General features: G+C 37.2%; 2 protein-coding genes and 1 long non-coding RNA gene across 10 annotated transcripts in view; 1 reads left to right on the plus strand and 2 right to left on the minus strand.

The window, feature by feature from the left end:
* GPR160 (G protein-coupled receptor 160) overlaps positions 1-12,117 on the plus strand; it is a 56,477-nt gene extending 44,360 nt beyond the window's left edge. For both annotated transcript variants that reach the window (XM_040480722.1, XM_040480723.1), the window contains 2 exons: positions 5,931-6,036; positions 10,622-12,117. In XM_040480722.1, the coding sequence (XP_040336656.1) occupies positions 10,694-11,710 (1,017 nt within the window). In that variant the 5' untranslated portion in view covers positions 5,931-6,036; positions 10,622-10,693 and the 3' untranslated portion in view covers positions 11,711-12,117. The remainder of the gene's footprint in view (positions 1-5,930; positions 6,037-10,621) is intronic.
* On the minus strand, positions 3,880-11,717 carry LOC121033981 (uncharacterized). Its single transcript, XR_005792236.1, has 2 exons — positions 11,613-11,717; positions 3,880-5,782 (listed from the first exon to the last, which is right to left on the minus strand). It is a non-coding gene; the product is annotated as an uncharacterized LOC121033981 (long non-coding RNA).
* Positions 12,118-13,079: 962 nt separating the features above from the next.
* The window catches only part of PHC3 (polyhomeotic homolog 3), a 105,693-nt gene continuing 95,623 nt past the window's right edge, over positions 13,080-23,149 (minus strand). For 5 of the 7 annotated variants that reach the window (XM_040480716.1, XM_040480715.1, XM_040480714.1 and 2 more), the window contains one exon: positions 13,080-21,899. In XM_040480716.1, the coding sequence (XP_040336650.1) occupies positions 21,745-21,899 (155 nt within the window). In that variant the 3' untranslated portion in view covers positions 13,080-21,744. The remainder of the gene's footprint in view (positions 21,900-23,149) is intronic. The other 2 variants (XR_005792233.1, XR_005792234.1) reach the window with 2 other exon arrangements.

Below are 23,149 nucleotides of genomic sequence, written 5' to 3' on the forward strand. Positions count from 1 at the left end.
AATCAAGTACAAATTAAATTTGTTAGTTTAGTGGTATTATGAGAGTGAGTAGAGGTAATCTCATTTATTCAAAATGCCATCTTTCATTGGAAGTTGTATCATAATTTACGTAGCCCATTTCTTATTGTTGGATATATAACTTAACACTAGGCTTTCACTTGTATATCCAGTAATGTGAGATGAACATGCTTAAACATACATAAAATACTCTCATATTCAGTGTAGAGTTTGAATCTTGGAAAATGTATTCTCTTGTTGAGCCAGCACCCCAATCCAAATAAAGGACATTTCCATCTCCACAGAAAGTTCCCTGGTGCCCCTCTGCCCCAGCCTGGCCCCAGATTTCCACTGACGGTCTGTCGGGCCTTACGGATTTGTTTTGCCGTTCTGGAATTCCGCATGATTGGGAACATGCCGTCCGTACTCTTTCCTGTCGGGTTCTTTCCATTCAGCGTGTTTCTGAGATTTCTTTCTGTGTCAATCAGTACTGCATTCCTTTTTATTGCTGAGACGTGCGCTGTATGGATATGCTACAATTTGTTTATCCATTCTCCTGTTGATGTTCATATGGAACATTTCCAGTGTGGACCCTTGGTGAATAAAGCTGCTGCACACATTTGTGGCCACGTTTTATGGACATAGGTCTTTGTTTCTCTTGGGTAGATAGCTAGGAGTCGGATTAGTGGATGAAATGGTGATTGAATGCTTAACATTGTAAGAAAGCTCCAAATGGATTGAGCAGTGTTTGAGAGGTTCCTTGCCAACACCTGTACCCTGTCTTTTAACTTTGCCATTCTAGTGGGTGTGCAGTGGTGTCTCCTTGTGGTTTTCACTTCCATTGGTATCTAATGTGTCCGTTCAGATCTTTTGCCCATTTCTCCAAAGGGCTAATTGTCCTGAGTTGTAGGAGTCCTTTTACATTCTGGATTCAAGTCGTCAGTCACATATTTATTACGAATATTTCAATTTCACTTCCACAGTCTTTTGTTTCCAAGTTTTTATTTAAATTCCAGCTAGTGGGGCGCCTGGGTGGCGCAGTCGGTTAAGCGTCCGACTTCAGCCAGGTCACGATCTCGCGGTCTGTGAGTTCGAGCCCCGCGTCGGGCTCTGGGCTGATGGCTCAGAGCCTGGAGCCTGTTTCCGATTCTGTGTCTCCCTCTCTCTCTGCCCCTCCCCCGTTCATGTTCTGTCTCTCTCTGTCCCAAAAATAAATTTAAAAAAGTTGAAAAAAAAATTAAATTCCAGCTAGTTAACATTACAGTGTAATATTAGTTTCAGGTGTTTAAGCGATTCAACACTTACATACCTCACCCAGTTCTCATCACAAGTGTACTCCTTAATCCCTACCACCTATTTAACCTATCTCCCTACCCACAGTTAGTCTTATGATCCATTTCGAGTTTATTTTTATGTCTGGTGTGGTGTAAGGGTTAAGTTTTCCCATATGGATATCCACTTTCCAGCACCAATTTTAGAAGAGGCTGTCCTTTCCCCCCATTAAATTACCTGGCACTTTTTTTGAAAATCAATTGACCATAAATGTGTGGTTTGTTCCTGGAGCCTCTTCTGTTTCATTGATTGATCGAACTATCCTTATGCTGATACTATTCCTCTTCCCTCTTGATGTACCTTTATAACAAGTCTTAAAATCAGGTAGTAAAGTCCCCCAACTTTGTTGTTCTTAAGGATTATTTTGGCTCTGCTCAGTCCTTTATATTTCCCTACAAATTGTAGAATCAGCTTGCCAGGGGTGCCTGGGTGGCTCAGTTGGTTAAGCATCTGACTTTGGCTCAGGTTTCTGGGTTGGTTAAGCATCTGACTTCATGATCTCACGGTTTGAGTTCAAGCCCCATCGGGCTGTGTGCGGACAGCTTGGAGCCTGGAGGCTGCTTTGGACTCTAAGTCTCCTTCTCTGTCTCTGCCCTTCCCCTACTCACGTTCTGTCTCAGTCTCAAAAACAAACATTAAAAAAAATTCTTTTTAATAAAATCACATATACTTTAAAAAAAAAAATCACCTTGCCAGTTTCTTTTTTTAATTTTTTTTTTCAACGTTTATTTATTTTTGGGACAGAGAGAGACAGAGCATGAACGGGGGAGGGGCAGAGAGAGAGGGAGACACAGAATCGGAAACAGGCTCCAGGCTCTGAGCCATCAGCCCAGAGCCTGACGCGGGGCTCGAACTCACGGACCGCGAGATCGTGACCTGGCTGAAGTCGGACGCTTAACCGACTGCGCCACCCAGGCGCCCCACCTTGCCAGTTTCAACAGCAAAAAAAAAAAATAACTGAGTCTTTCAACTCACGGTAAACGTCTTCACTGATTTAGATCTTTGTTTCTGTATTGTTTAAAATTTTCAGAATACTGTACCAGCATGTGCTTTGTCAAATTTATCCTAAGTGTTTCATATTTGTAATGCTATTAGTGTTTTTATTTCATTTTCAATGGTTTATCACTAATATATAGAAATAGGATTTTTTTTAAGTTTACTTATTTATTTTGAGAGAGACCGAGTGAGTGGGGTGGGGGCAGAGACAGAGGGAGGCAGAGAATCCCAAGCAGGCTCTGCACTATCAGCATGGAGCAGGGCTCGAATTCACAAAACCATGAGATCATGACCCAAGCTGAAAACCAAGAGTCTGATGCTTAACCAACTGAGCCACCCAAGTGCCCTTGATTTTCTAATGCTAAACCGGGCTTGCACTGGCTATGATATTAGGGTATATTAAAGTTTGGTATTTCTTCCCTAAATGTTTGGTAGAATTCATCAGTGTAGACATCTGAGCCTAGTAGGTTTTCTTTCTGGAAAGGTTTTTAAGTGCAAAATCAGTTTCTTTAATAGAGATTGTTAGGGATCTTTTTGAATGAGATTTGGTAATGTCCTTCCAGAAATTTGTTTCATGACAGTTGCCTCATTTATGAAAATTATTTGTAACGGTCCCTTATTATCCTTTTTTTTTTTTAATTTTTTTAAATGTTTATTTATTTTTAAGACAGAGAGAGACAGAGCATGAGAACAGGGGAGGGACAGAGAGAGAGGGAGACACAGAATCTGAAACGGGCTCCAGGCTCTGAGCAGTCAGCACAGAGCCCGATGTGGGGCTTGAACTCACAGACCGTGAGATCATGACCTGAGCCGAAGTCGGATGCTTAACTGACTGAGCCACCCAGGCGCCCCCCCCTTATTATCCTTTTAATGTTTGTAGGATCTGTAGTGAGGTTATTTCTTTCCCAAGTTTGGTAGGTTCTTGCTCAGTTTGGCTGAAGTTTTATCAATTTTATTGTTGTTGTTTTTCCAAAGAACCGGCTTTTGGTTCATCAGTTGTTCTGTTTGTTTTATTATAAATGCCATTGTTTTCTGCTCTCTATAGCCTTCCATTGCTTACTTTGGGTTTAATTCACCTTTTTTTTTTGTTTGTTTGTTTATTTATTTATTCTGAGAGGGAGAGAGGGTAAGAATCCCAAGCAGGTGCCACATGATCAGTGCAGAGCCAATGCAGGGCTCGAACTCATGAGTCACGAGATCACGACCTGGGCTGAAATCAGAAGACGCTTGGCAGACTAAGCCACCCAGGCACCCCACACCCTTTTTTTAAGGTAGAAACTTAGGTCACTGAGACCCTCTTTTCCAAATATAAGAAATATGTATAGACAAACATAAGAAAATTGGGAAAAAACAGTGCAAAAGCAATTAACGTATTGGAAATTAAAACTGAATTTTTACTTACCAATTTTCTGACATTTGCACTGTTGCTTTTCACAGTTGTTTTCTACTATAGTTTTTTTAAAATTCTGATAATACAAATAATACATGCTGTTAAATTTCAAATTATGTGGAATTGCGTTTGTTAGGATAAGGCATAGCAAATGATCAAAATCCTTGCAGCTTAACACAACAGACTTTTATTTCTTGCCTGCACCATACATTCACCGTGGATCATCAGCGGCTTTGCTCCACACGGTCACTCAAGGACCCATGTCGACAGAGGCTTCACCATCTTGAGCTATTACCATCTGGAACACACGGCCTTTATATTCCCTATGGCAGAAGAGAACACTGAAGGGGGTTCTATGCAATTAAATGCTTTGGCCTCATAGCCCTTTAGCCAGAAATAGCCACTTCACACGCTAATCCTAACAAAGAAGTGAAATCTTTCTGTGGGCCTAGAAGCCGAGAAGTAGGTAGGAGTGAATACTGTAAATCTATACTCCAGGAAAAAATAGAGATTACTTCTCATTCTGCTGTGAGATAATCCCTACCTACTTCCTGTATTCCTGCCTGGCCTTTCTGACCTTCTTCGTGGCCAATCTTATGTTTGGGGTTGGTGGGAATTACTCCTGTGATCTGATTCATATTTGATTCATATGTGATTCATATTTTGTTCTACCTTTGCAGCTCTAACATTTTATAAGTATGTGAATGAGACCTGTGAAAGGGCAAATCAAGAATCCTTTGCTACATGAAAATTTCACATTTTTAAAACCTTGCTTTAGAGTATCTCTGAAAGATACATAAGTAACTGGTAACCATGGTATTATCTAGGGAGGGAACTGTACTGGACAGTGATTAGTTGGGGGTAAGGTTGGGCAGGATGAATAATTTTTATAGCAGACACTTCTGTTGAGTTTTATACCGTGTAAATTACATTACCTATTTAAAAAAAAACAAGGAAAAACTTATTTTCTGCATTGTCTTTCTATATTGAATTATACTATGTAAATGAATAAAAACATCGGTTTCTTCAAAAGTTGTCAGAGTCAAATGACAATTTGTTTTTTTCACTGAATTTTGACATATCAAGTAAGGACCGTATCTTGAAAAGTTTATTTACTTTTCAGAAGAATAAAATTACATTATCCAAGTAGATCAGTTAGTTACGGTCCTTTGGGTACCAGTAATCAACACAGTCACTTTTACTTGGATGTCACCTTTTCAGAAAGCTTTTTCATGTACATAAATTGGGTCCCTTTTTACATTTCCAGTTGTGAGTTGAGCCATAATGAGCTTACTGTCCGCTCCCACCTTTATCAGTCATCCAGCCAGAAAATGTGCTTATTAACACCTGAGCCTCTTTCCTTATGGGGAAAAATCTATACCTTCCGTGATTATTGTAAGGGGAAGGCGGAAGGTATATAAACCCCTGGACAAGGCTCAATACATTCGTTATTTAGCCACAGGCTTGCCTCCGTTCATTGGTTTCAGCAAATCTAACTACAGTGCCAGTTCCAATTTCTGTATGAGAGTAGACCGGGATGTCAATCCTGCTCCCCTTTGCATACCGCTGTTTAATGCAAATCGTTCTGTCAGGCTTTTCTGAGATTGCATGGTGCAACTATTTGATTATAATATTACGTATACACCTTTTTTATTTTACTCTCAAACTCTCATGAATGTACACAGGACTTTGTAAAAGCTACATGATGTACGATCTTGCAACTGATTAAATGTAGATAATTAATTGAGCAGCCTGCTATTGAGCTAGACACCAGAGCAGTCTGTGAAATGTGAAAAAAAATGCCACTTGGCTCCCTAAATCTTTTTTGTTTGGTAAAACACAGTAGTCTTTCATTACAAAAAAAAATGTTCCTTATGTTAATATGCAACAAGTGTCAAAAGGTCCTGAAACCAAACAGTTGGAGAACTTCTGGTTTGGACTCTGAAGCCCGGGAGCGAACACTGCGGTGCAAACAAGGTTTTATCAAATAGGTGCCATGTTACGTCTACACATATCTCAGGGTCTTTGGGAGACTTCAACCTAAATGTATCCCCTTTCTTCCTTTTCCTGGAAAAAAAAAGAATATAAGCAGTTAATTAATGCCACAGAAAGTTATAGTTTTTCTAAGCAGAGAACTAGAGCCAGTAGATGACACTGGACTCCCATTAAGATGGCTATTAATGATGGTTATTTTTGTTTTCTATCTTTCACACAGAGCTCGTTCACACTGGTATGCCAGGTACCAAGAGTAAGATCACTGAAGGCAATAAAATTGAAATTGGAAGACTGTCAGCCAAGAAAGACCTACTAGAGGAAGCAGAGTGAGTATGTCAAGTGTTGTGTAGTGTTAAGAATTAACTGGGTTTTAAATAGGAAACCAGAGACCGGATCAATGAAAAGAAATCATGGTTTGTTTCCCTCCGGCCCTGCTAATTCTTCCAAACTAGCCAGGTTGCAGTGCAAACCCAAAGATGCCTTAAAAAGGACTTCCACATTAACTATTTACATTGTATATGAAGCGTATGAATTAATTCATAAATAGTTTATAAAGTTCATAATAGTTTAAAAAGTCATTCAGGAAAAGAGCCGTATCTTACAAATCTCTGGATCCCTGCAGTTCATGTGGACATTTTTTCAAGGGAAAATTCAGGACAGGTAGCCTATCAGAGGATTTGTCTTGCTTTGGAGGTTTAAAGAACAAAATACTGCAATTTTGAATACCTTTTTAGTGGTTTGTGGGGAAGTGGGACACAAAATTGGTATGAGAAAGTTTTTATTCGTTTCCACAATCATTGTATTCAGGGACCATCATAAAATGACTAAAACCCTGTGTTCCGATAGACTTCTTTCAGCTGCTTTTTATTGCTTCAAGTTGCGTCTCTAACCAGGGCCTTTTCCCCCCTCCTCTCTAGTTTCTTTCAGCTTCATGATTCTCTTACACACCCAACTTGTCTTCGCTCTTCCAGTCCTCTTGTGAAGAGGTTCATGGCTAGTACCTTGGTGGCTACAACTGATCTTTATCCTCATCATCCCTTCTTACTTTCTTCCTCCAGAGACTAGCCTGCTTCTCTGTCCTTCCAGTTGGCCCCTCTCTGAGAGCCAGTGATGAAACGGACCTCAGGAAACATCCCTCGGATGTTGACCACTTAAACATGGATTCTTTAATCTGTTTAATTTTGGATGAGTTATAAAGGTTAAAACTACTTTATACAAGTAATTCTTTTACCCTAAAAATATTTTTTTTAGACGGGTCTAAATATGAACCTACTCTATTTACCTTTTTCACACCCATTTTAAACCAACACCGCCTATGTTTTTCTCATGTTTATTTAACTTTGACAGAGAGCACACACGGGTGAGCAGGGGAGGGGCAGAAGGAGAGGGAGAGGGAATCTTAAGCAGGTTCCATGCTTAGCACAGAGCCCAACTCAGAGCTCAGTCTAATGAACCATGAGATTATAACCTGAGCCAAAATCAAGACTTGGATGCTTAACCAACTGAGCCAGCCAGGTACCCCAACACTGGCTATTTAAAAAAAAATTTTTTTTCAACGTTTTTTATTTATTTTTGGGACAGAGACAGAGCATGAACGGGGGAGGGGCAGAGAGAGAGGGAGACACAGAATCCGAAACAGGCTCCAGGCTCCGAGCCATCAGCCAAGAGCCTGACGCGGGGCTCAAACTCACGGACCGCGAGATCGTGACCTGGCTGAAGTCGGACGCTTAACCAACTGCACCAGCCAGGCGCCCCAACACTGGCTATTTTAAAACAGCCTTATTTTCTCTTGTCACAAGAACGACTTCATATATTCTTATCGTTCCACCCGGGTTTCCTTATCCAAGCAACACCACTTTTAAGGCCAGTGGCATTTGTCAAGGTGGTAGTTATGATTCTCTGCCTTTGTACATCAAATCTGAATGGAACTTTTTTGGCAGAGGGTCAAGTTAAAACTGCATAGATTTAAACTATATATATTTGAGTATAGAAAACAATTGAGCATACAAAAGAATTTGTTTCATTGGTTCTTTTCTACCTATGTTTATAAAAATAGGTATAACTGATTTTTTATAATTGTCTTTATATATATATATACACACACACACACACGTGTGGGGGGCGGGTAAATACCTAATTTGTGTATCTTAGTAAGTCATCTTATAACATGGTAGATTTATAGCCATGACACTATGTTCAAGAAAAAGTAATTTATGACCCTTGTTAAAGAATGTTAAGGCAGACTCTACTCAGGACCTTTGCACTAGGTGCAGGGACCACTACAATGGGATTTTGCAGTGGGGTAGCGATTGGGCTCAACTCTGAATGCAACAAGGAATAGTAGAAATTTATAGCCAGCGAGCAAGGTGGAGGTTAGTAGAGGAGTATTATTGAGGAAACATCAGGGATAAGGAGGGATTCTTGCTAAGGCAGGCCAGAGTGATAGATCATCACTGGGGGATGGTGCGGGATGAGGAACTTCATCAGATATTGAAGGTCAGATTCTGGCAAACCAGACTCAGCAGGATTCTTGCTAAAGTTGGGACAATGAAAAGACGAACACGGAAGCTCAAGAAATCACTGGAACTCTCTACTCAAATGTGGAAAGACTCAAGTTAGGGTTCAATCTGTCCAAAGAACTGATCACCTTCTCTCACACGGGATTTTTTTCTTTACCCTCAGATAATATCCTCAACTACTCCCTTGAAATTATTTAATCATCATTTAACTGGTTTTAGGCAAATTGAGTTTTTTGTTTTTTAGTTTTCAGGCTTCGTGTTCCCTTACTATTTTCCTTGAAGTTTGAGAAATTCAGAGAAACCTATAACACTATAAATACTCGATGTATATACTCTTTTAGTCATTTTCTGTATATGTATAATGTCTTAACAATTAGGTGATATGTTGCTGCATAATTTTGTAAACTGCAATTCACTTAAACATCCTGTAGAAATTTATTTTTAACATGTAACAAATTCATAAGGTTAACATTTAACAAGTTATAGAAGAGGAAGAGTCAAAACTTCCTCCTATTCCGAGAAGCAGTTTTAATAACTGCATAATAGTACATTATTAGGATGTGCCATGTATCATTTTTTTTAATTTTGTTTTAATGTTTATTTATTTTTGAGAGACAGACAGAGCGTAAGTGGGGGAGGGGCAGAAAGACGAGACACAGAATCCGAAGCAGGCTCCAGGATCTGAGCTGTCAGCACAGAGCCCAACGTGAGGCTTGAACTCACGAACTGCAAGATAATGACCTGAGCCGAAGTCGGACGCTTAACCGACTGAGCCACCTAGGTGCCCTGTGCCATGCATCATTTTTAACCCATCTCCAATTGTTGGCATTTATGTGTGGGTTTGTTAGTGTTTTTGTTTTGTTGTTTATATAAACATTGTGGTGGAGGGGCGCCTGGGTGGCGCAGTCGGTTAAGCGTCCGACTTCAGCCAGGTCACGATCTCGCGGTCCTTGAGTTCGAGCCCCGCGTCCGGCTCTGGGCTGATGGCTCGGAGCCTGGAGCCTGTTTCCGATTCTGTGTCTCCCTCTCTCTCTGCCCCTCCCCCGTTCATGCTCTGTCTCTCTCTGTCCCAAAAATAAAAATAAATGTTGAAAAAAAAAAATTAAAAAAAAAAAAATTGTGGTGGAACAGTCTTAGAGAAACTTTTGGTTGTGTTTTTTTATGATAAATTCCTCGAATTTCCTTCCATTTTATTTTTATTTCATTTCATTTGGAGTAATTTCTACACCTAATGTAGGGCTCGAACTCACAACTCCAGGATCGAGTTGCATGCTCCATGAGCTGAGCCATCCAGATGCCCCTCCCTCCGTTCTTCCCCTCTGACCTTTCTTTTTCATCTTCTCTTTTTCCTGCCACCAAATGCCTTAATCACTCAAGCCTGAACTCCTGTTCCTTTTTGCCTTCACCTAGCATTTCTTAATGTTCTCAGCCCCTGTTCCTTCCCCGGATTGTCTTGTCTGTCCAAGTGCCATAACATGATCTTTGTCATGTCCAAAGATAAATCTTTTATCATTCTTCCCTTTATCTGTGTCCCCATTATTTTCAGCTTTACTGTTTTCTATCTTTGAGTGTCAGAATGATGATCCTGCAGCCAAAAAGCTTTGAAAATTGCTATCCTAAATTTTACTAACAAAAAGACAAAAAGTTGAGTGGGGGTAATGTTCATTGTCTGGAGTCAGAGTGAGACTGGGTTAACAGCCATCAGTGATTGTTCTGAGTATTACTATCAGGTTGCTGTTTTAAGCCTGTTTTTGGCTCTGGTAGATTCGTTTCCTACTTCTCTCTGCAAGTAACTAAAACCTGTACTTTTCTAGAAGTTGAGTAATTTTTATATAACATTTTGGTTAGAGATCTTAAAGTCCTGGACCATCCTGGTCTCAAAAAAAAAAATGAACAAAGTATACACATTAATTCTTCTTGATCATATTCTGTATTATGAGAAATTTAAATTCCTATTTATATATTTACAGTTGACCCTTGAACAACACAGATTTGATGTGCAGAGGTACATTTACGTGTTGATTTTTTTCAATAGATATAGTGCAGTACTGTAAATGTATTTTATGATTTTCCTAACCTTTTCACTAGCTTTACTCTAAGAATATAGTATAGGATATATATAAAACCTACAAAATACATGTTCACTGACTTGTCAGTAAGGCTCCCAGTCAGCAGTAGGCTATTAGGAGTGAAGTTCTGGTGGAGCTGAAAGTTACACACAGATTTTTCACTGTACCGGGGATCAACACCCCTACCCCCCTTCTTGTTCAAGGGTCACCTGTAATTTATTTGGGAAAATGACTGGATTAAATATGTTGAGACTAGAGGTGCTTGCTTTGAAAGGCTTAAATTAGACATAGCTTCAAGGTTTTCTTTCCATTTTTCTTTACAGGGATGGAAAATAAAGTGAAGCAGTGTTTTGTTGTGTGTATTTCAGCAGGCCTTCTGCAGTTCAACTAAAAACATGACTGCTCTTTCTTCCGGGAACTGCTCTTTTCAGTACCAGTTACGTCAAGCAAATCGGTCCCTAGATGGTAACTGTCTGCTATTCTTGATAATACTTGGGAAAGTATTACTAAATACCCTCACACTAGGAATGAGAAGAAAAAACACCTGTCACAATTTTATGGAGTATTTTTGCTTTTCACTAGCATTCATTGATTTTTTACTTCTAGTAAACATTTCCATTATATACTACTACAGAGATTTTGTACTTTTAGGTGTTAGGTTTACTAAATACCACATCTGCCTATTTACTCAAATTATTTCATTTACTTACGGTTTTCTGCATTATCCGGTTTTCCTGATAGCTTGTATAGATTATTACCTGAATTTCTCTAAAACTCCAAAGCTTGCATTGAAATGCAAAAAAATATTTTATTTCTTTACAGTAATTTTAATTTGGATTTCAGTCCTTGCTTATGTTTTGAGGGATCCAGGTATCTATCAAAGCCTAAAGGCACAGAGTGTTTATTCTTATCAATGTCCTTTCTACATTAGCATTCAGAGTTACTGGCTGTCATTTTCCATGGTGATGATTTTATTTATGGCTTTTATAACCTCTTGGTCAGAAGTGACTGCCTTGGTGCAGGCTGTTAGGATGACTTCCTATATGAATGAGACTATTCTGTATTTTCCCTTTTCTTCCCATTCTAGTTATACTCTGAGCTCTAAGAAAGCACTCTTGCCCAAGTTCATTATCTGTTTTCTCGGTACCTGGCTACCGTTTGTACTACTTCAAGTAATTATCCTTCTACTTAAAGTACAGATTCCAGCATATATTGAGATGAACATTCCGTGGTTGTACTTTGTCAATAGTTTTCTCATTGCCACAGTTTACTGGTTTAATTGTCACAAGCTTAATTTGAGAGATGTTGCATTACCTGCGGATCCTTTCGTCAACTGGAAATGCTGCTTCATTCCACTTACAATTCATAATCTTGAGCAAACTGAAAAGCCTATATCAATAATAATTTGTTAATGTTGCCATGTGAAAACTAATTCAAACTGACAACTACAATAAGAATCATAATTTTACAAATGGGAAAGAATGATGACTCAGGACATACAAAGATTGAACTGAAACCGCCCCCCACCCCATGCCTCCAGCCCCAACTTTCATTCCTTTTCACAATGTGTCTTTTGGGACTATGGTATTAAAAACAAAATAATTCCAAGAAAAATGTTTATGCCTGTTCTGGAACACTGCATGTTGCAAATACTAATTTAGCAAAGAAGTGAAACGAGTTAATATTTGGCCAGTAATACTGATCTGTGTTACCCAAAAAATTACTGGATACAAACTGTTATGTAAATCTGAGATTCACTGCCAGTAACATACAAATGTAACTAAACACTTTTATTAAATTCAGAGCAAGAAAATCAAGATCATTTTTTGAAAATTATTTGATATAAATATTCTTTAACATAAGGGGAAGAGAGAGTAGCTCAATTTAAATTTATGTAATTGAAAAAAAAAAATGATCTCTGTTCTTAATGCAGATAATCCTGGAAGAAAGTTTTAGTTGCTCACCTTACAGAATTGGGAGTAGTGACTAGGTCTCTTTCCATGACATACCAGATTCATTTTCATTTATAACTTGTATGTCACATACTTGCATGTCAAATCATAATCACATTGGCAGTGTATCACACTGTAAAAGTAAAGGAGGGCTTCTTATCCTCAGCACTATTCACATTTTGGGTCGGATAACTTTTTGTTGGAAACTGCCCTGTGCATCGTAGGATATTTAGCAGCACCCCTTCCCTTTGCCCACTAGATGCCAATCAAAATGTCTCCAGCCACTGCCAAACTTACCCTGGTCGGCAGAATTGCCCCCCTCTTGAGAACTGCTAGAGTAAATCAACCCAAACGGCAGAATCATCTGAAGTCACTTTGTTAGATTTTGTTTAATCTGTCACAATTTCTGAATTTGGTCCCTTCTCTGTGTTACTAAGTGTACCACTTTCTAATTCGCCATTACATAGGACTGAGATACTTTTTTTTAATAAAGTTTTTTAACTATATTTATTTTTTGAGAGAAATAGAGAGCAAGCGGGGGAGGGGCAGAGAGAGAGAGGGAGACCATCCTAAGCAGGTTCTGCACTGTCAGCAGAGACCCCGATGCAGGGCTTGAGCTCGTGAACTGGGAGATCATGACCTGAGCTGAAATGAAGAGTCAGATGCTTAACCGACTGAGCCACCCAGGAGCGCCCCAGGACTGAGATACTTTAAAATATATTGTACTTCATTAGTAAAGATTTACACTCTGCAGATTTCAAATAGGCAAATTTGTAACTATTTCAAAGCCCTCATAAACTTAAAAGAAGAAATTATTCAATAGACCAGCCAAATGGAAGAGGCTTTTATTTGTAAAGAAATGAACTTACAACTGGTCTACAATATATTATTGTAATATAAACAATATAAATAAATGATCCTGTAGGCCCACTAACCTTCCATCCAGACCCACATGAGGCAATGTTAACAACAATATTCTATGTGAAAATGTGCAGGTAACAAAGGTGCAATTACAAGCAAGTTTAAGCAGCAGAGTATAAGGTGCTTTAATTTAACAGTTAATGTTGCCATCAACAAACATTTGAATGTTCAATTTTACTTCACTGAATACAGACACAACAAATATGAAAATCTAAAATTCATACACATGCTACTTGTTAATATGAAAGTGCTTTCTCTTTTAAAAAAATACACCAAATGGACAGTCTTTTTACATAGATCATGGTGTGCTCTTATTAATGCAAAATTAACTTCATTTTCAGGTTATACATTTTAAAACGGTAGCTATAGACACCAATCTAGGAATGCTAATGCTAAGAGTGCTAAACTATTTCATTTCCTGTAAGGAGGACTGTAATACAATATCCAATGTAAAGAATACATGTATATATAATCTTAACATTTGTTTCTGTAAAAGTAAAAAAGGTTTCCTTTCCCCTTGGTGACGCAATGCTCAACCTGGGTGGATCAGCTTTTGAGGTTAATATGAAAGTCCTATGTTAGGATAATGGGAGGAACCAAAAGGAATTAAAAATCAGTTAACGTGTGCTTGAAGCATCAAAAAAAATCACAACAATTTGCCTTTGTGAAATCAAAAGACTGTTTTTTTTAACAAGCAAGACAAAAACAGTAATTTAACAGAGGCTTGGCATGCCTGCCTCTCCTCTGTCAGTGCCCCTCCTGCACACTGTCTACAAGTCCAGTCTGCACCACAGCTCACTCCTGACTCTGAGGACCGTTTTTAGAACTCACTTTGACTTTTTCCTATGGAAAAAAACAAGACCAAGCTTTTGAATGAAGTGATTGGGAATCTAGTTAAATGTCTTGGAAATGAAAAATCTAAAATTATATCATCTTTGCCCAGCCCGTTCATTTTTCAAAATTTAAAAATACATATACAAAAGTATGCAGTAGATATTTTAATAGCATAAAATATTTGAAAAATTAGGTAAATTAAAATATTTTAAAAGTACACTTTAACCAATACCATGGCAAATTTTTTTAAACCCAGACTATCTGGTTACTTGGATGTCTGTGTTCTATTTTCAATCAGTTTTAGATTCTAATCTATCACGTATCTGGACATTTCCCTGCTTTAAAAAGCTGTGACTATGATGAATAAAAGATGTTTTTAAATATTAGGTATTTTCATTTTGTATCTTTATGGAGAATGTTAGCATCAAGTGATGTTAATCTGTTTCGCTGGGCCAACAGGAATGACAACATAATTTCACAGGATCCCCAAGTGGTAAGGAAACTTCACCCAATTAATCAATGCCATTCAACGTTTACTCCCCAAATAGTTGTCAATTCAAGCATGGAAGGGTTTTATGTTTACCAGTTAAAGGAAACCCTTTTCCTATGTAATACATGTGTGCTCTCTAAAAAGTAAGTATTTGTAATAATAATAAAATTTTGTGTAATTTCTTGCTTTAAAAGCAAAAGAGAATAAAAAACCTGTTCAGCGATCTTTTCAGTTGTAGAAAGTTACTTCACTGTCAATAGGGGTGTAAAGCTTTTGTAGTTAAAAATGTATAGTAAGTCAGCATCGGCTTCTATCTTTGTATTCTTTGTATTGTTCTGTCACACACCCTGTATAGCAACACTTCTGGAATAGATTCAAAGTGTCAAAATAATTCTGAGAAATATGGGCTGTCACAAAAGTCTCAGAATGTAGATCCTTATTAGGTGCCCTTGATTTTATAACCTAATCAGGTTTATTATTGGCTGATTTGTATGTGAAATGTGTTTTAGGAATTGTGCTGTGATTCACTCAGACCACCCCCTACCCCCACCGCCCCGATGTCATCTAGCTAAATACTTCACCCAGTGCATAAAAGTTTCCCTCTCAGTTCAATACAGTAAGTAAATAATGTCCATGTTTGTTTTAAGCCACAATTAGAATTTTGTTTTGGAAGATTTTGTTCACTTATTACTAGTTCCTGTCATATATACCACACATTTCACGTAAGTGTTCAAATGGCTTGCATTTTAAACGAATGGAAAAATGCATGAATGACAATGTTCCTGTGTGTTCACAGGTTCAGTGGTTAACTAGCAAGAAGCATTTAGAAAATGTCCTCATTTGCTTGTCTGTGTAATTTTTCTTCTCTACATAAATCCTTAAGAGAACAAAGACTGTATATATAGGTGAACCAGGAAATGGATGCTTAACAATTCTCTTTTAGCAAAAGCTCTTAAGTATGAAATGAACCATTAAAAAGGGAAAGAGAATTAAGTAGAAGTATTTAAAAATACGTAGAATCATAGTTCTAGATCTGGGAGGTACCTTAAAGATGACTTAAACACAAATCAGCATTTTGAGTAGTATAGGCTCCATACTGTATATTCAGAAGAGGAAACAGATTAAAAGCTAAGTAATTGCCTGAGGTGTCACACACCAGCTAATTCACCAACTGGAAGTAGAATTCCCAGCCCCCCAGCCAGCCCTTATCTTCATTCATCATATTCATCTATTATTTATTACTGAAGTAGATTATCTGGTACTACCTAAAGCAAAAAGACTTTAACACACAGCACTCTAAACAGATTTTAAGCAGTGGACACTTCTGGTTTGCTTGAGGCAAAACTAAAAATTCCTTCTTTCTAAAATAGATCGATGTTTATTTCACTACCAGCCCCACCAGTATCTTATGAACACCCAACTTCTTCACCTCCATTAATTAAAGCTCCACAAAACATGGATTTAACACTGATAATATATATTCCTTGAAGTTTAACTTTTAAGCCAATAAATGATGGCTACGATCAATCCTTAAGAAGATTACTGGAGTCAATTTAAATAGGTGGTCTAAAAGGACTTACTAAATTACTGTTATATTTAACACTATGCCATGTTAGCAATATTTTATATTCAGTTTTTTCCAAATTAAAATTCATCACTTCTTTTCAACAATACATTTTAAAACCTTTGTACAGGTTTTCTTTCTACGGACTCATACTGATGCCATCAGTATCACTAAAAGCAATTATACTATTCAAAAGCAGGGGAAAAAATACTTCTCTAATGTACCCTCTTCTCCAATATCTGAGAGTTTTAAAATCATCATCTTTAAATAAAATTAAATGTTCACAAGCTATAAAAAAAAGAAAAAAACATTCTTGGAAAACACTTCCCAAAAGGTCCCATAAACATGGCACTTAAGAGGTGTGTGTTCATGGGTTCAAGTAGAACAGGGGATTTTCATTAGAGAAGCGAGGCCTCAGATCTGAGAAGTAGGGAGGCCACTCCCTTTTAATGTCTGTGAAATAAGTTCAAAAAAAGCCCAACACTGTGCTCTGGAAAATGATGCTGATTTGTATTAGTGCTTTATAACTTTCAAAAAAAAAAAAAAAGCCTTCTCATAGTATTATTTTAAAATAGATTAAATAAGCTCTAAAAAATAACATGTAAAACTTTAAATTCTTAAAAAGTTAGGAAACTTTTTCCAAAGAAGATAATATAATTTTCAACATTTTTTTTTCTTTATTGAAGAAATGGCTTGTATTGTTGCTATGAAGGAAACTATATAGTGTACATATTATGGACTAACAAAAAAGGAATATCTTTCCAAAGAGTTTTTTTTTTAAAGATGTACAGCTTATGATAGATTGAAATTAAATTTCAGTAAGATTGCATATTTATTTTTCCTAATACTGTATTTGTGCTTATCTAAATTACAATCTTTAAGATGAAATCAAATGCTTTTAAAGAGACTCATAAAATACCAATGTTAATGAATGTGAATTAAACAGTTCATTTTATGATCCACACTACTGTGCATCAAAGAAATAGAGGTAGGCTTCCGCTGAAATCCACACTGATAAAGAGAAAGATAGCTCTTTAGTCATCCAATTCTTAGATACAATCTAACAAAATACTATCTTAAAATGCCTTTATAACAATCTACAAGGGTGATTCAACTGTGGTATCTGAAAGTGGATACTCCCTTCTATAGGTCCAATAACTCAATTATAAATAATTAACCTTTGAGTTTTTGACAAATATTCTCCAAGTACAATAGTTGTCACCTTTTTTTTTTGAAGTCAAAAACACTAGCTTCTGTATCATTGGAACTACTGATATGCTCCTAGGGGCAGAATCACTTGACAGAGAGTGAAAGAATGAGTATGGTTACAGGTGAATTTTATGGCTATAACTGGGATCAAACCATTACAATGTATTATTTTGAACTATTGAAGGTCCTATCTATACTACACAACCTCACTCCATTAACTGTATTATTACCCTCTTGGGTCTAGAATGTTTTCCTCCTATTTGTCACTTCCTCCATTTCCCTATCCTTCACCCTGGAAAACCTTCCTTAAGGCCCAGCTACATATATGGTGCACAGGAAACAGAGTGAACAAACACTGCATAGTTGGGCCAGTGTCCACTGCCCAAAGGTTTCACTGACACATGACTGTTAGGTGTTAGAAAGTCCTGCCCCAATTACCTTCCTAAAATTAACGCCACTACAAAATCCTCTCTAAGGATTTTCAGGCAAAAGTGTCAAGTTTTCACGCAGTTCCCTTAGGGCTGGAATAGGCTTTAGGAGAGGAAAGCAGGAAGCGAGGCCCTTTCATGCTATCAGGCAATGCCCAGTGTCAGCTGCACACAAGGCAGCATGTGCTCCTGCCATTCATTAAGGGTGAGGCTCTTCAAGCCACAAAATATAATCAGTCTGTTCTAGCTGAAAATGTCTTTAAAACATTTTAACAGTGTGTCCAGCCAGGGATTTCATCTACTCAAAATGGCTGTGAGGGCAGCATCATTCACGTACGTCCACAATAGTTTATTCTTTCTCAAACTGTTTACACCCATATAAACACAACCGAAGACTATACAATCTATATATTGCCTTCCCACCATACTTGTGCCATGACAGTACCAGAACCTTGCAAATTCAAATGGGACTTTATAACATTTAATTGAACAAGTCAGTGATAGGGGATGCTGTGACAGATTTCAGCCTAGGACTGGTATTTGAATAAATGTCTATAATTTCACACAAAAATTATTCAAAGGTATGGGCACAGCAACACTTCAGACAGTTCTAAGGAAGTGTTTCAACACACTAGGAAACAAAAACAAACAATGGGCTATCTAAAAAAAATCATTTCTACTTAAGGTAAATCATGAATATTAACGTCAAAAGTGCAGAAATTTGTTCAGTGTTGAAGTGGGACAAGCCAAGTGGCAGGTCTCTTGTCTGCCTCTTTCCCATTCTCACGCCTCTTCACTAACATGTCTTCCCCTCATTCTACCTTCTCTACTCCTACATGACAGCCCTTAAGCTGAGACTAAGGAAAATGTCTGTTTAGCGATGCCACAGCAAATCAAAAGTACCATCCTGGAAAGTTATATGCCACTCAAAAAGTGACAGGTTTGGGGACAGTACTCTGCCTTATATGACAATGATTACATCAAAGGTGCAGAGCCTGTCAGACACATGCCTACTACACTAGGCTTGATGAGAATCCATGTCATGCAAAAACATCTACAAACCAACTCTCTCACTTTATTTTCTTAGGAACACACGGCTTAAAGTAAATAAAATTTGAAACTTGTAGGTTTTTTTTTACTTCCCTCAAAGGGAAAAGAGTGCATCAGTTTAAAGTCAGAAAATGTACACTTAGCAAAAACAGGAAGAACTTCCCATGTTCTCTGTCATTCCTTCTCATCAATGAAAATCCTAAAACAATTTAGTAGCATGATGGAAACAGAAAATAATACTCTCCCCACCTGTATCATACCAGAACTGTGCTTAGAACTTAGAAGAGAAATGGACATCCAGTGTTATCATCTATATTCATATTTAACTGAAGCTTTGATTTTTAAGATTAAATCCTCTAGAAAAAAAAAAAAAAACAGTTGCATCAATAGGGAAAACTACCAGTTGAAAGCAAAGAGGCCATTTCTAAACAAAATAGCTCAGCTGAAAGAAGCAAGTATATTTCCTGGGTATGTTTTGAGTGAGGTCAAGAGATCTGGACTACTGTTAAGATTACAAGATTTAAGATTATAAGGTGCTGTCAATGGAAATCCCCCTCTGGTAAGCTTTCTTGGATATTAACATGGTGCTAGGCACAAGGGCTTTCAATCAGTATATAATGGCTGATACTAAAAGAGACAGTAAAGAAAAGGAGAACCTGTAACATAGTTGTAATACCTTAAAGGCTATACAGATAATTTAGTTATGGGAGGTACCCATTATTGCTAAGGGAGTCTACCCCGAAATCAGTTGCTTGTGGATTATCTATGATAAAGTTTTAATTCCACGGGAGACTTCCCTGTGTGCTCTTCACCCACCCCGCACACAGTGGACCATCCTATTAATGCTTAGCCTATTCCTGTGTTCTGAAACGGCAAGATGAGGGGGAAAAGCCAACGATATGACAACTGTCATAATGATTAACTGCTAATAAATGAAAACTGACTATAGAGTTCCTACCTTTCCTTGAAACTTTAATCCAATAATTAACAATGTGATATAAAGAAATATGTAACATAGACTACAAGCTATTGTAGGTCTGGAACTTGAGCCTTACACTATATTACACATTCTAATCCTACACATAACTATCAGTAAACATCTTTTTTTTTTTTTAAACATTACTACACAAAAGAATCCCACAAAGCATACATTCAAACAAGAGGCATCTAAAGATTAAAAAAATTACCCGCTGTATTTTTGTATAAAAATAATCAACATTCTCTAATGTACACAAAGCCAAAAGATAAATATCTGTGATGTCCTTAATGACATCTTTAGTCTTCTACTAGCTCAACACAATCTTTTTGAAAAGAGCAGTGACAATGACTGAAACCCATGGACTCTTCCCCACTTACTGAACGTCTGCCAAATATCTGTGTATGTTCCTTCTATTTTAAAACATTTCCATCGTGTGGTAAAGATAAAAAGGATTAAAACAAATTTTTTATTTCCCGACAATAAGGCTCTCAGGGCTCCCACAACAATTTTGTTTTAATGTCATAATTCTGATAGAACACTAACTGTTCAGTGAAAAATTTTGTTTTAAAATGTTTTTTTCTGTAAAACATGTACATACAAAATTTTATGTGATAATCCAAGAGATACTAGTTGGTGGGAACTTTGTAGGAAGCATGCAAAGGTTTAGTCAAGGAAAAAGGAATGTGCATTCTAGCTAGACCCAGCATGTTCAACATTAGAAAAAATCCAAAGACCAAACACATATCCACTACAAACTACTGTCTTGCCAGCAAAGGCTATGCACTGGTTCATAAGGTATAATGATATTATGCCTTCATCAGTGCAGAGGAGCAGCTCTCTGCTGCTCTATGAAAGAGAATATGAATTCGTACTTTGTGAGACTCAAATTATTTGTATGCTAGTCCTTACTTTACAGGTCAATTTAGTGGATTTTAGTTTTATAGGTCAATTTAGTGGATTTTCCCTTTTTCTAGTATGCATAAAACTGGGAAAAATACTTCTGCAGAACATTAATGCTGTCTGAAATACTTCCATTGTATAATGTATTCCTTATTATGTCTCATCTTTTCAAACTAACCCTCTGGGTAAAAAAGAGCAACATTTATTACTCCTACATCAGGGTTTCTGAACCCTGACACTACTTGACATTTTAGACTTGATGAATCTTTGTTTTGGAGGACTGTCTTGTGCACTGTGGGATATTTAGCAACATCCCTGTCCTCCACGACCCAATGCCAATAACAACCCTCCCCAACCCCTCCAAGCTATGACAACCAAAATGTCCCTAGGCATTGTCAAATATCCCCTGGGGAGCAAAACTGACCTCTGTTGAGAACCACTGCTCTAAATGTACAAAAACTAAAAAGAAAACTAACTTTCTCAGCCACATCAAATTCTTGGGCAAGTTTGGAATAGAAACCAACTCTTCTGACTTCCAGATTAGTATTATTCATGCTAGAATGCAATCCTTTTTATAGACAAAGCAATTGTCTGACAGACATGTTTCTTAAAATGTACAACTGATATCTCGTTGCATACAATTCCAGTCACTGGACTCCTACTAAACTATTCCTAAATTACTCCTAAATTATATCTCTCATGACAACCTATAGAAAACTTACAGGGTAGAAAAATGTGTAAGAAAACCGAATCAAAAGAGGAAAAATGTAAATCATTAAATTACTTTTAAAAGGATTCTTTATATTAACGATAAACATCACCTTTAAAAAATTATCTAGTATAACACGTTTCTTTGAAAAATATCATGGCCCTCTATATCAAGTCTTTCAATGTTGCATGTAACCTGTAAAATTAATTTTACCAATGTTGGCTAATTAAGAAAATGTATGATGAATTACTGTATCTGTAGAAGAAATATCAGCTTTTGATGTGGAGATCCCAATGTGCTTGGCTATCCACCACAATATATGATAACATTCTAGGCCAGCTTGAGCCTTTACCTTACAAGTTTGTTTAAGAAGAGTAAAACTGCTGTTTTCTCACAGCTTCATGATCCTGTTAAGATTCCTTCAGAGAGTTGATGCGTGCACAGATCTTTAGGGCCGGGCCTAGTTTGATATTCATTGCACTCATAAGATGGTCTTCTTTTAGCAAAAGAAGGGCCTGTCCATCAATCTCCTGTGCTCTGAATTCATCTGCGATATCTTGGCAGCCTGAAATTGGATCAGAGGACGGAAGTTAGCATTATTATGTAACAACCAGGTGTTACTTTAACAGTGACAGTTATTCTCTCAGTGGGTTTGAGTATCTGAAATACAGGCTGGGAAACAAATGAAATTTATTTAGGGTAGTCTTGGGTTCACTCCTGAAGAAGAGAGTATTTCTTGGCATTCTGAAAGTAAGAATTAATTTGATATCCAGGTAAAGCAATTTACTTGGAATTCTTGTTCTAAAAATAATAATATAGAAATAATTAGTAAAAATTAGGAAAAATGTAGATTCATCGGTCCAGATACAACCTACCTTGACAAAAAGGATAATGTATTACCTCAAAGCATGCCACACATATAACAAGATTGGATTAACTAGTTATTACACGTCATGAACTTATCTTTGTATAAGAAACCTTCACATATATGTATGAAGGAATAAAATGTAATGTTCTGCCATGTGAATAACAATTTAGAAATATTTTCTCAAATACCAGAGTACCCTTTTCAGCATCATTTGTACCTTATTCGAATTTCCAACCTTCAATTGCCAAGCACATTTAGAACATTTTTATTTTTCACTCAGGAAAGAACCAAACCATCAAGATTGTAGTATCAATCTACTGTAATGCTGCTCAAATATATTACACTGCTTGACTTGTATTCCAACTTCATATCTTAGCATCACTGGACTCATCTCCATTTTTGGTAAGAAAACATAAATCCCCATTGAAATCATGAGCTTGCCCGCCTAATCTCTTACCAAACAATATTTTATCTCTCAATGTAAACCAGGTGCTTCAGCAGGTAACAATGCTAACATCTACTTGAACCTCAAACGTTTTTATTATCTACCAAAGTCTGCACAGCCAGGTTACTCAATAAACTTCCCCACGAAGGGTAAGGAAACCACCAGGGAAGGTAATGAGTTAAGGAACCAAGAAAGGAGAGAATGCAGTAATGTGGAAGCTTCCTTGTAAGAGTGAAATTATAAAAAATGAATTTAAGAATAAAAACTAACAGCTTAAAATCGGTTTTATTCAAATCAACATTCTAAGAGAAAACAAAGATAATGAAAACTAGAAATGGTTATATTACACCCCTGGATAGCACAACTCTGCTGAAATGATTATCCTTTCTATTGCAAATGTGTCATCCTCTTGTTTATAGAAGATAATGATGTCATCCCTAGAACCCCAGCACCATGCTCAAAGCATTGTTAGGGGCTAAATACATACTTTCTTGTATAAGTG

This window comes from Herpailurus yagouaroundi, unplaced genomic scaffold (genome assembly GCF_014898765.1).
Source record: "Herpailurus yagouaroundi ecotype Mexico unplaced genomic scaffold, PumYag 159, whole genome shotgun sequence".
In the NCBI taxonomy this organism is placed as follows: Eukaryota; Metazoa; Chordata; class Mammalia; order Carnivora; family Felidae; genus Herpailurus; species Herpailurus yagouaroundi.